The sequence below is a fragment of the Myotis nattereri genome, assembly GCF_964212035.1.
Source record: "Myotis nattereri genome assembly, chromosome: 4".
In the NCBI taxonomy this organism is placed as follows: domain Eukaryota; kingdom Metazoa; phylum Chordata; class Mammalia; order Chiroptera; family Vespertilionidae; genus Myotis; species Myotis nattereri.
This window is the reverse complement of record NC_138079.1, coordinates 32,388,025-32,402,545: the sequence shown is the minus strand read 5'-3', so window position 1 is coordinate 32,402,545 and position 14,521 is coordinate 32,388,025. Positions and strand designations below refer to the sequence as shown.

General features: G+C 37.8%; 1 protein-coding gene across 4 annotated transcripts in view; it reads right to left on the bottom strand.

Annotated features, from left to right (window-relative positions):
- The window catches only part of KIF2A (kinesin family member 2A), a 70,613-nt gene that overhangs the window by 33,539 nt on the left and 22,553 nt on the right, over positions 1 to 14,521 (bottom strand). For all 4 annotated transcript variants that reach the window (XM_081089715.1, XM_081089717.1, XM_081089716.1 and 1 more), the window contains exon 2: positions 295 to 389. In XM_081089715.1, coding sequence (XP_080945841.1) covers positions 295 to 389 — 95 coding nt within the window. The remainder of the gene's footprint in view (positions 1 to 294; positions 390 to 14,521) is intronic.

Below are 14,521 nucleotides of genomic sequence, written 5' to 3'. Positions count from 1 at the left end.
TTTGACCAGGAATCAAATCCGAGACCTTTTGGTGTACAGGCTGACCACTGAGGCACACCAGCTAGGGCAGAAATCTCTCTTAAGATTGAATTTTGTGGTCTTAATTATATGTCCAATCACATAAGATATACAGGCGAAATCTACCTTTCTCTGAGTGAATTTTTTTAAACTAGTTGAATGTTTAAGGAATGACACACGTACTATATAAAAACTATGCACTTTTCTGTTTTGCTTTATATTAAAAAATGTAATAATTGGACTAAAAATAAGATTTAATTCAGTGATTGATCTTACCTCTTTGCCTTTTGTATCTCCATTTTCTATCCACTCAACAGTCACACTTTCATTATCTTCATTTAAAGATGTTACCATTGCTTGATGTATTCGGCCTAAGAAGGATAAAACACAATTTTTTAAAATGTCATAAATTATAGAATGCCTAACACTGTCAAACACAATTTTATACTTTACAAACTAGTAAGACTATCATATTGCTTTTCTTATAAGGCATTTCCCACACACTTTTGGGATTAGGGAATGAACATTGAGTGCCAAATCTATCTGCTACTTGTCAAAACCAGGAACTCAAGACACTGGATTACACTTATTTTCAGCATACATGACAAATGGTTACACCATGGCATAGAATACCTGAAATTTTATACTGTTAAATAATTATCATTTAAAAAAATATATATTTTATTGATTTTTTAGAGAGAGGAAGGGAGAGTGATAGAGAGTTAGAAACATCGATGAGAGAGAAACATCAGCTGCCTCCTGCACACTCCCCACTGGGGATGTGCCCTCAACCAAAGTACATGCTCTTGACCGGAATTGAACCTAGGACCCTTGCGCCCACAGGCCAACGCTCTATCCACTGAGCCAAACCAGCCAGGGCTAAATAGTTATAATTATTAAAAAGTTTCCTTACTATGTAAGTCAACAATGACTCTGTTGAACATAGAATAAAAATTCTTAAAGCAATTTTTAGTACTATACTAATGCAAAATACTTTTTACTTAAAATCATTATCATATTATACAAATTAATGATATTAATATAAATTGTTGAGGAGAAACCAAGATGGTGGCATAGGTAAACACTGGAGTTTGCTGCCTCGAACAACCACTTCAAAAATACAACTAAAAGATGGAACGGACATCATCCAGAACCACAGGAAGGCTGGCTGAGTGGAAGTTCTACAACTAGGAGGAAAGAGTAAAACATACCGAGACTCAGAGGAGGCGCAGTGCTGAAGTAAAATACTAAGGTGCGGAGTGCATGCGGAGTGGGCTGGTGGCTGAGGGCGTGGTTGTTGTTTTCAATCGGAAGGGAGTCTCAGACTCTGAGCTCCAGCTCCGGGCGAGTCTCTAGGGACCCAGACTCATACGGAAGAAGCGGGACTGTCTGGCATTGCTCAGAACCCTAGGGCAGCTTTCTCTCCGTGGGGCTTGCAGCAATTAGTGGGACACTGAGAAGCAGAGCCTCTTAGGGAAAGACTGAGAGCAGCCATAATTGCTAACCCCGCCCTGTTGATCCCGTGGGACCCACCCCGCCCAAGCCCTGCAGGGAGACTTTTGCTGGATAGCCTCAGGCAAAGGCTAGATTAGCACCTCCCTAGAGATCCAGGAGCCAGGAAGCCCAGAGGTCAGAGTGGGACCATCCAGTTTGCAGCTCTGTGGAACCATAAAAAGACACACTCAGGGGGAAGACTCAGTGACCACCAAAGCCCCATTGAAGCAAGTCTAGCCCCAGAGGGGTGTCTCCAGCACAGAAGTTCTCTCACTTCAGACACACCTGATTCTCACAGCCAATTGGCCTGGAGGTCAATTCCTCACAGTGATAACTACAACAATCAAGGCTTAATTACAACAAGACTGTGCACAAAGCCCATAAGGGGGTGCACCTAGAGTGTCTACCTCAGGTAATTGGGACACTTAGCACAGAAAGGAACTCTATCAACCCAGCGAAGCATAAAAAATGCCGAGACAAAGAAACAGGACACAAACGACAGAATTGGAGGAAAGCAAACTGCTGGATATAGAGTTCAAAACCACACTTTTAAGGTCTTTAAAGAACTGTCTAGAAGCCGCCGATAAACTTAATAAGGCCCTCGAAAAGACTGGTGAGACCGCCGATAAATGCAGTGAGATCCTCAAGAAGACTGGTGAGACCGCCGATAAATGTAGTGAGATCCTCAAGAAATCTAATGAGACCCTCGATGTTGTGATAAAGGACCAACTAGAAATTAAGCATACACTGACTGAAATAAAGAACATTATACAGACTCCCAACAACAGACCAGAGGATCGCAAGAATCAAGTCAAAGATTTGAAATACGAAGAAACAAAAAACACCCAACCGGAAAAGCAAAATGAAAAAAGAATCCAAAAATACGAAGATAGTGTAAGGAGCCTCTGGGACAGCTTCAAGCGTACCAACATCCGAATTATAGGGGTGCCAGAAGAAGAGAGAGAGCAAGATATTGAAAACCTATTTGAAGAAATAATGACAGAAAACTTCCCCTACCTGGTGAAAGAAATAGACTTACAAGTCCAGGAAGCGCAGAGAACCCCAAACAAAAGGAATCCAAAGAGGACCACACCAAGACACATCATAATTAAAATGCCAAGAGCAAAAGACAAAGAGAGAATCCTAAAAGCAGCAAGAGAAAGAAAATCAGTTACCTACAAGGGAGTACCCATACGACTGTCAGCTGATTTCTCAACAGAAACTTTGCAGGCCAGAAGGGAGTGGCAAGAAATATTCAAAGTGATGCATACCAAGAACCTACAACCAAGACTACTTTATCCAGCAAAACTATCATCCAGAAGTGAAAGCCAGATAAAGAGCTTCACAGATAAGAAAAAGCTAAAGGAGTTCATCACCACCAAACCAGTATTATATGAAATGCTGAAAGGTATCCTTTAAGAAGAGGAAGAAGAAGAAAAAGGTAGAGATACAAATTATGAACAACAAATACACATCTATTAACAAGTGAATCTAAAAATCAAGGGAATAAATGATCTGATGAACAGTATGAACTGGCGATTGTAATAGAATCAGGGACATAGAAAGGGAATGGACTATTCTTGGGGGGGGGGAAGGGTGTGGGGTGAGGGAAGGGATTGGACAATAATCGTGCACCTATGGATGAGGACAGTGGGTGGGGAATGAGGGCGGAGGGTGGGGTGGGAACTGGGTGGAGGGGAGTTATGGTGGGAAAAAAGAGTAACTAATGTAATAATCTGAATAAAGATTTAATTAAAAAAAATATATATAAATTATTGAGAAAAGAAATCAGAGTCCAAAAAGGTTGGGAAATACTAATCTAAAATGCTCTTTTTCTGCATATGGCCTACCAAAATCAATTCTACTCCTTATTTTCTCTGCTAACTCTAGTGTTTACCATGTGAAGAAAGAACATTATATTTTATGTATTAAACTGGTTTTCCCTCTCTTTTTTTTAAAAAAACATATTTTATTGATTTTTTAGAGAGGAAGGGAGAGGGATAGAGAGTTAGAAACATCGATGAGAGAGAAACATCGATCAGCTGCCTCTTGCACACCCCCTACTGGGGATGTGCCTGCAACCAAGGTACATGCCCTTGACCGGAATCGAACCTGGGACCCTTGAGTCCGCAGGCTGACGCTTTTTCCACTGAGCCAAACTGGCTAGGTCTATATCTCCATTTTTAAAATGAGAAAACTGAACCTCATAAGTAGCTGATCAGCATAGATTTGAACCCTGTTCAGATGCAAAAGCTGCTATTATCACTATGCTTCTCTACTTCCCTATATTAAGCTGATGAAGAAGCCTATGTGAAACACCCCTGAAAAAATTTATAAACTGTAGCATAGACTCTCAAACCTCATTGTCCATCAGAAACTCCTAGGGAGCTTTTTCAAAATAAAATGATGATGCCCAAGTCTTAGCCCCAGACAATCAATTCTTGCTGATTCCTCTGCAAGCAACTTGGTGCAAGCCACCCATGCCTTGAGCCTAGATTCTCTCCCAACTTGTCAGTTTCCTTGCTTCTACCCTATGTGCCCTTATGTCTATTCTCCATAGAAAGCCTATACATTTCTAGTAAAAACTAAGTCAGATTATATTATATCCCTTTGCTCAAAACTTTCTAGTGGCTCCTCATCTCACACAAGAGTAAAAACCAAAGTTCTTCCAATGATCTTTTTGTGACCTATAACAAACCCCTACATGATCTGACCATTCATTTCTCCTGTGATCTCATTCATCCTTGATTGGTAATTCTCCATTTTGCTGCCTGATCCCTATCTCAAACAATACTCTCCCACTCTGTCACCCCTCAAAAGTTCTAGATAGGTCAAGGACTTAAATGTGAAAGGCAAAATGTAAATGCAGAAGAGTAGAGAGTGGTGCCATTTACTGAGGTAAGCAGACTTTAGAGGAAAGGCAGATGTTTGGAGGGAGGAAAATGATGATCTGGAAGGTACTGGGATGACACAATAGGGGGGGGCTTTAAAAATTAAATAAATACTGCAATTTGATTTGGACAGAAATTAAGTAAATACCCAGTAGAAGTGCTATGTATTACGGATCAGTTGGGTCCTCTGGGAAGCAGATGTTGAGACAGGATAAGAGGTTTATTGTGAAAGTTAAAAGAAGGAAGAAATAGGACTGGGCATGGATGACTTTCAGATCATGATAGAGATCTGAAACCTGTGGAGGTTGTTGAAGAAAGGAGTACAGATGGTGTTTCCATGCAATTACCAACAGATAAAAATGCAGGTTTGCGCAGAGAGAGCCTCAGACCTAGATACAGATGTGACAAAGTCTTGGCCAATCCAGCAAGGAGCTCCAGAGCAAAGACTGCTGATTGGAGGAGTCCCACACTGAACCAAAGAGAAATATCCTAGTACCCACAGGGTGCTCAGTCACTGGCTAAGGACTCCCAGGAAAAGCAAGACCTCAACTCAAAAGCTAAGTAGTATGTAGTGAAGGCCTGGGGGAGTCAGGAGGGAAGACATCAATGGGGGAAAATGGGACATCTGTAATACTTTTAATAATAAATTATTTTTAAAAAAGCTAAGGAGCCTAAAGGTATTAACAGCTGAAGTCTGTCACCTAAATGCACTTCCTGGAGCTAAAGAAGTTCTCCTCTCTCTCTCTCTCTCTCTCTCTCTCTCTCTCTCTCTCTCCCTCCCTCCCTCCCTCCCTTCCTTAATATTGTTTATTGATTTCAGAGAGGAAGGGAGAGGGAGAGACAGAAACATCAACGATGAGAGAGAATCATTGATCGGCTGCCTCCTGCACGCCCCCTACTGGGAATCGAGGCCGCAACCCTGGCATGTGCCCTTGACTGGAATTGAACCTGGGACCCTTCAGTCTGCAGGCCAACACTCTATCCACTAAGCCAAACTGGCTAGGGCTAAAGAAGTTCTTTCTTAAAGGGAGATCCAAGCAGTGCATCTATAGAGTTGTCATTGGATATGAAAAAGAGAAAGACTGAGTTTAATTGGTAAAGTAGAGAATGGACAGCAGAGACATGAGCTGCCCTGCTGGCCACCATCACTATATAAGAGGAGCTACCACTGCTTGCATCAAGCCCCACCTTTACCACCACCTCACAGCATGAGTAGTGACGCTGAGACCCAGCAGCCACTCTCCCCCCACACACCCACCCCCACCCCTGGCAACCTCACAACAGTAATACCCACTAGTGGGGACAAGATTACAACAAAGGTTTGGGGAAAGGTGAAATGGTTTAATATGACACTGATATAATTCCATCATTAGGAAATGACCCCAAAGAAGACTACACCAGACTACCAAAGAGATTAACTTCCAGGAGAACATAAAGAGACTGTGGTTGAGGTTGTTGAAGAAAGGAATACAGGTAGGGGTTTTCATGCAATTACCAATAGAATTACCAAAATAACAAAAATGGGGGAGTGTATGCATATACCAAAAGGTAAGATCAACACCACCATTCCTACAGTTAAGCATCTACCATAATATCTCAATTACCTAAGGAGGGAGGGGTGACATAGTGTACTGATAACTAGGTGTGTGAGAAAAGGCAAACCAGAGGGACAAAATCTGTATTAGGACTATAGGTCACAATTTCACAGGGACCTTAAACTGCAAAAACAGCCTAGAGAAATTAGCAATGAAGAGGATAAAGAAAATCAAAGAGAGAACACATAGTATCAGCAATATTCTCAACACTGGTACCTCCACAACTTCAATTACCAATGAAGACACTCAGAAAACCTTAAGCTACAAGCAGCAGAGTTAAAAGCAGCTGGTCCACCAGTTAAGACTAAACTCTAGAAGTTTAGCAAGGCAGGACAGAGAAACTGTTGACTTATCGCCATCATGGTCCAGTTTATTCATTCAAGAAGAAATAAATATAAAATTCTGTCAATAAGAAATGAATAAAAGGTCTGGAGCTGAATGAAATCTTAGGTGATTGATTGCTTTTTGCCACTGGATCAGATTAGCAGAAATATCTGCAGTACTATGCAGCATGGAATTTTTATTATTTTTACCAAAAGATGTCTCAAAAAAATTTTTTTAAGCCTGACTTTCCCCAATATGTCTTTAAAGTTTTTAAAACCAACTGTTGTATATATGGTTCAATTAAGATATACTCAAATACCTCATTTTTAATTGTAATAAAAATTTACAATTTGATTTTTTCAAAAGTCAAAGAGTAAGCACCCATTAACAAAGGTGTTAAATAATAAAATAAAGAGGAACAGATCTACATGAGATTTTTCAAAGGAAAATATTAGTGTTAACACAGATATAATAGAAAAGGTTTGAGTTTGGACGACTGGGAAAATGATACTAATAGGAGAACATTGAGATACTTTATCCTAAGTCTCAGTTGTTAATAGGAATCATGCACAGGTGTTAGTAAGACAACTACAGATATAGAACTACATCTCAGAGACAAATCAGGATTGGACATATCTTTCCCTAGAATCTGAGACTATCTTCCCATATGGCCCTCCAAATACCACCCCATTTTTCTGGCTTGAGAAAATTCCTGTACTTCATCCTCACTAACAATGCCCTTTGACTCTGATTCCCTATATACTTTATTGTGAAATATATCATAAATACTTCTACAGTAAAAAAAAAAAAATAATAATAGAACACCTGTGTATCCACTACCACCAGGTTAAAAAACAATACCTCTGCACCCCATTATGTCCCCTCCTTAAATGAATCTCCTTCCCCCTCCACCAGAAGGGTCACTACCTGTTGAGACTAGTGGCCCTAACCACTCTGTCTGTGGCCTGATCACCCCTAACCACCCTCCCCTGCCTGCTTGATCGCCCCTAACCCCTCTCCCTGCTGGCCTGATTGCCCCTAACTGCCTCTGCCTCGGCCCCCACCACCATGGCTTTGTCAGGAAGGACAGGACAACCGGAAGATGTCCAGTCAACCTGGTCTAATTAGCATATTACCCTTTTATTAGTATAATTATTCAGTGGCTTTTCTTTGCAGTTTTACCACTTATAAACGTAACACACAAAAATGTAAAGAGTTTGCCTACTTTTAGCTGACAGTACTTTAAGACTTGCACAACACTATTTTTCTTTTTTTTTATTGTTTAAAGTATTACATATGTCTTTTCCCCCGACTGACCCCCCCTTCCATTTCCCCCCTATCCCCCACAGGACAAGCTCTTACTGCCCCAGTGTCTGTGTCCATTGGTTTTGCTAATATGCAAGCATACAAGTCTTTTGGTTGATCTATAACCGCCCCCCCGCACCCCTTACCTTCTCTCTGAGGTTGGTCTGTTCAGTGTTACCTTGTCTCTGGATTTATTTTTGTTCATCAGTTTATGTTGTTCATTATATCCCACTATGAGTGAGATCATGTGACATTTATCTTTCTCCAACTGGCTTATTTCGCTTAGCATAATGCTCTCCAGTTCCAACCATGCCGTTGCAAATCGTAAAAGTTCCTTCTTTTTTACCGCAGCATAGTGTTCCATTGTATAGACGTACCACAGTTTTCTAATCCACTCATCTGCTGATGGGCACTTAAGCTGTTTCCGAATCTTAGCTATTGTAAACTGTGCTGCTATGCACATAGGGGTGCATATATCCTTTCTGATTGGTGTTTCTGCTTTCTTGGGATATAGTCCTAGAAATGGGATCACTGGGTCAAATTGGAGTTCCAATTTTAACTTTTTGAGGACACTCCATACTGTTTTCCACAGAGGTTGCACCAGTCTGCATTCCCATCAGCAGTGCATGAGGGTTACTTTTTCTCCACATCCTCACCAGTACTTGTCGTTTGTTGATGAAAGCCATTCTGATAGGTGTGACATGGTACCTCATTGTCGTTTTGATTTGCATCTCTTGGATGATTAGTGACTTTGAGCATGTTTTCATATGTCTCTCAGCCTTCTGTATGTCCTCTTTCAAAAAGTGTCTATTTAGGTCCTTTGCCCATTTTTTGATTGGACTGTTTATCTTCCTTTTGTTAAGTTGTATGAGTTCCCTGTAAATTTTGGAGACTAAACCCTTATCTGAGATAGCATTGGCAAATATGTTTTCCCATGCAGTGGGCTTTCTTGTTGTTTTATTGATGCTTTCTTTTGCTAGGCAGAAGCTTTTTATTTTGATGTAGGTCCATTTGTTTATTGTCTTAGTTTCCATTGCCCTAAGACAGTGGTCGGCAAACTGCGGCTCGCGAGCCACATGCGGCTCTTTGCCCCCTTGAGTGTGGCTCTTCCACAAAATACTGACTTCTGCGCACGGGCCACGAAGTTTCAATCGCACTGTACGTGCGCACCTGCACGTGGTATTTTGTGGAAGAGCCACACTCAAGGGGCCAAAGAGCCGCATGTGGCTCGCGAGCCGCAGTTTGCCGACCACGGCTACAAGCTGTATCAGTAAAGATACTGCCATGACATATGTCTGATATTTTGCTGGCTATGGAGTCTTCTAAGGTTTTCATGGTTTCCCATCTTACATTTAAGTCCTTTAACCATTTTGAGTTTATTTTTGTGTATGGTGTAAGCTGACAACACTACTTTTCAAAGATGCATTTATGTTGTATATAACCATAGTTCACTCATTTTAAGTACAAATGAATATGCCAAAATTTATTCTTCTGCTGATGGACATTTGTCGTGTTTCTGCTATTTTGGAACAAAGGTGCTGTAGGTATTTTTATACATGTGAACTGATACAAATATGCAAAATTTCTCTGGAATATATAAGAGAAGAAATGTAGAGTACAAACATGTAACTTCTAATTGTGCCACAATGTTTCCTATACTAGCTGTGCCTATAATGATTTATAGTTCCACTAGCAATTACTTTGCATCCACAATATTAATATTTGTCAGTTAATAACTCATATTATGGTTCTAATCTCTCTAACTTAATGAGGTTTTGCCTATTTTCTTTTTGTTGGTCATTCAAGCCTTTTGTGTGTTTTTGTCTTTTCTACATAACTTCTCTGTGTAGTCTTGGTATTAACTTAATACCTAATTAGAAATGCAAATATTTTCTCCAAAGTTGTGGCTTATCTTTTCACTTCCTTTATGTCATCTTTTGATGACCTAAAGTTCTTAATTTTACTGAAGTCAAATATGTATTTCTCAATTCTGGCTTTTTATGTCACAAAATTCTTCTAAGACTCAGGTCATTAAGCTAGTTTCTTCTAAAGTTTTACAAAACTTTTTATATTCAAGACTGTAATCCACTGTCATTTTTATCTTTGAGAATGGTAACACAATTTCCATTTCCCCCCTCCATGGAAAACAAGTTGTTCCAGAGCCACATCCTGAAAAGCCCTTCCTTCATCTATTTGCAACAATACCTGTCAAATTTCAAACATGCAAGCATAAGTCTACTTCTCTATTCCTGAACCAATATTATATTGCCTTAATTATTATGGCTTTGTAATATGTCTTGCTATCTGGTAAAATAAGCCTTCCTGCCAATTTATTCATTGTAAGTTTGATATTCTTAATTTTTTGCATGTCTATATAAATTTTATAACCATCTTGTCAAGTTCCAAAAATCAAATAACCTAAAACACACACACACACACACACACACACACTCACTCACACTCAGGATTTTTACTGGAATTGCATTGAATTATTTTGTTTTGGATTTTTACATCATTAATCAAGAGTAATCTTGGCAAGCAGTTTTCCTTTCTCATACCAATCTTATTCTGGAATTGTTAGTGCAAAATTGGAACTAATTGAACCTTGGTTTGGTAGGAATTGGTTAAAACCATCTTGGCTTTGGGTTTTATTTGTGAAAAGATTCAATTTCCCTAATAACTATGGGATTATTGTAGTTTTCTATTCATAACTGTTTTAATAATTTCACTTTTTTTTTTTTAAGATTTACATTTGGGTCATAAAGTTCTCCATAATTATGCTGAATGCCTGGGGCATCTGTAATGACAGTCACTTTTTCATTCCTAATTTTTCAACTTTTTTTCTTGATAAATCTCACTTAAGATCTGTCAATTTTATCCCTTCCAAGATAAACACTTGGTTTCATTGAGACCTTTTATTGTGTTATTAAGTACTGAATTACTGCTCTTACTAGTATTTCTTTCAACTTAGAGATTTTGATATATTTTTAAATTCTTAAGATGGATCCCTCATCTTTATCCTTTTCTTCATAAGCATTTAAACTACTCATTTCTCTCCAAGAAATGCTTTAGCAGCATCTTACACATTGTGTATGTAGTATTGTTATTATTCAATTCAAACTATTTTCTAATTTCCTTTATCTCTAGGTATCCTGTTAATGATTTCTAAAATTGAGAAGCCATTTCAGGTTAAATAAAGCCACAAATAATTGTTATGACTTCTCCAGTACTCAGTGATTGTCACCCCTGTATTTCTACTTTAATTGCACTGGACTGCCTCCCTTGGAGGAAAATTTGTATAAATTTAGCTCCAGGGAGCAAAGCAGCAGCAATTTTTTTTATTGGCATCTTTGTCTTCAATGAACCTGATTTTCTGATTCTTTTTTATTTTTTCTGGTACCCCTCTCATCCTACAGAGTCAAACTTTTGCAGTCTTTGCCTGATCAGCTCTACCCAGCCCTTAGTATTTCCAATTGATTTCTGTTCCCTGGTGATATTTTGTTCTTGAGCTCAGCTATGCCTTTTTGCTTTCTTTTATGTATCTGAGGCAGATACATAAAACTTCACTGTATTATTTTAGCCAGAAGTCCAATGCATCTTTAAATCATATGTCATCTATCTATAAAAAAGCCTAATATGTAAAGTCCTCAGGAGTTTGACCAACTGGGAGTTTGTTCGATCACTAGCTATGACACATGCTGACCACCAAGGGGTGGCGCAGAACTAAGGGAGGTCCCAGCCGGCAGCCTCTAGGGACCCTACCCATGCACGAATTTTGTGCACTGGGCCTGTAGTATTAATAGAAAATTAGAGTCAGATTTGAAAACTATAAATTCACACTATTAAATAAAATCAACACTATTGTCCAGCTGGTGTGACTTAGTGGGTGAGCGTCGACCCGTGAACTAGGAGGTCATAATTCGATTCCTGGTCAGGGCACATGGTGGGCTTGATCCCCAGTAGGGGGTGTGCAGGAGGAAGCCAATCAATGGTTCTCATCATTTATGTTTCTATCTCTCTTCCGCCTCTCCTTTCCTCTCTGAAACCAATACAATATATTTAAAAAACACATTTAAAAATAAAAATAGGATAATCATAGGTTTCTGCTATTGAAAATAGACTTTTAAATATAATCAAACAATATGAGAACCATAGTAATTCTAAGAAAAGATTGACCATTTTAACCTAAAAATGGCAATTTCATTCGGTTCAAGTAAGAGAAATGTAAATTTCACCCCAAATTTAGATGTCAAGATAACTTAAATGTGATTTCAAGCCACCTCTGCCAGTGACCCAAAGTAACAAATATATGAATTCTATATTTATGGGCTTTCTAACCTTTAAAATGAAAATGGCTACTTAAGATTGCTATTGGTGCTATTTAACTTGCCATAAAATCTCATATATTTACTGAGCTGTCAAAAACAAGTTTTACATGCTGACAATTGTCTTTTGGTCTTTGAAAACAGGATCCTATTATATGTTTCCTAGTTCACAGCTGAATTCACAGCAGCTGTGAGGCTAAGAAATGCCAGCAACCAATTAGGCTGGCATAAACCTTGTCTAGCATATAAAGTATAACTTGGTTGCAAATGCAGAAGAGCCAAAATAAAACAGCCATGAACACTAATAACATAACATTTTGAGTATTAAAATGCTAACAAATATATATATTTTATTAAAAGGATATAGTGGTAGAATATTAGGAAAAATATGAAAAAGCAACAATCAATTATTTTCAGACCCTAAAAAAGGTTGCTGCTGTTTTTTACATACCTAGAATTAAAACTCCATGTTTTTTCCTATTTCTAAATACCATATAGTTGAAATATAGACGAGCATACATGGGTCAGGTCTTCCCTTAAAGTAAAGCTTTTCAGTTCTTCTTGAGGTATTTTAAATTTTCTTTTGAAACTTCTAAAATAGTTAACACCTTAATAAAATTTTCAAAACCAAATCATGTATGAATAAAACAACTATAACAATTAGTAAAAACAGAACTTGAATTCTAAGATTGCTTATAATGGTGATTTCCAAACTCCTTAAGGTTGAAAAAATCTGTTTTTGTTTAAAGTTTAATAAATTTTAAAAGATGACAAAAATTAATGCTTTATAAATGTTATTATCTAAATATCTATTTAAAATTTGTAAATCACTGAAGCAACGAGTAAGTCACTGATCATTTATGTGTATATAGCCATGTAATGAAAACTAATACAAAACACCAGTTTCTATGCTAACAAATTAAAATGTATCGTTCTCAAATATATCTAAAAGCTCTAGTCACCTCAATTTTCAATCAGAATATTGTTGCATAATTTGAATGCTCTTTTTTATTGACTTAAAAAAAAATAGTACTAAAATCTAGTTTTCTCTTTTTATGCCCTCACAAGCAAGGATTAAGGAAAAGAAACATCAATATCTATTCTCATCAGAAGACTAAAGATATAAATATTACTCTGAATTATAAACTAACATTCAGAACAAATACTTGGCAGAATAATGTTTATTTCCAAAGGGTAAGTAAAATATATATGGTATTCCAAGTAGCTGGCAAACAAATATCTAAAAGAAGCACTTTCTTCCAAGTAAGTTCCTACTAGAAGAGAATTTTGATGAATTATTTTTTTTATTTTAATTTCTTTCAATTACAGTTGACATTCAATATTACATTAGTTGCAGGTGAATAGCATAGTGGTTAGACATTTATATAACTTACAAAGTGCCCCCCCCCCCGCAAAAAAGTAAGTACTCACCAAACTAGTTTGATAAATTATCTGAAACATACTTCCAAACTTTTGAGACTTCATATCATGTGACTGATTAAAATAAACAGGTTTTTTTTCTTTAAAATTTGAATGAAATACTAATTCTAGTAAAATAAGTCAATTGTATATTTATTTTTAAAAATATATATTTTATTAATTTTTCACAGAGAGGAAGGGAGAGGGATAGAGAGTCAGAAACATCAATGAGAGAGAAACATCGATCAGCTGCCTCTTGCACACTTCCTAATGGGGATGTGCCTGCAACCAAGGTACATGCCCTTGGCCGGAATCGAACCCGGGACCTTTCAGTCCGCAGGCGGACGCTCTATCCACTGAGCCAAACCGGTTAGGGCTCAATTGTATATTTAGTTGTAAGAAACAAGTACCAGTGCAGAATGCAAATTCAAAAATTTGAGTGCATCTTTCCAAGTAGTCATGGCAAAACATGTTATGTTAATTAGCTTTGTTGTCTAAGGAGGTTTGTTTTAAACCTGTTTTAAACCAGATACAATTCTTTTCTTAACTTATTAAAAAGAATTCTAAAAGGACGTTCCTTTGGGAACACGAAAATATCCAATGGAAAAAAGTTAGGAAAATGGATATTGTCAAAATGCTGCTTTAAAATAGAAAGGCTAAATATGACAATCAAAAAACACTATTAAAAAAAGCACTATTTAGAAAATAAAAAACACTGCTAAATATACAGTAATATTCATACAATTTTTCTTTCTTGCCAACTACCTCCAAGTGGTTTATAATTTAATATTTATATTTTCTCAAATGGTAAATGTCAATCTGTTCCTAGATGCCACTAACCAGTAAATAAGGACAGAAAAGAATTTGGTGATTTGTTGGAGATTATTACAGGAGACCCAAGAATTATTACAGGAGATCCAACAGAAGTCAAACTCCCAAACTCTGATATCCAGGTTTTGTTAGGTAATCTAAGCAGCGATGAAAAGAATCCTTAATGAGGACTATGAAGGTGTCACACCTTCTTCAGTAACTCTGGTGGAACAAGAAGCTGTTAGAGGAGGACATTAAGTAATGCCTCAGCTGACACTGGTAACAGTGCTGTTGCTGTTTAGTAAATCCCTAGGGAATGTTACTTTGCCAAACATAGAGA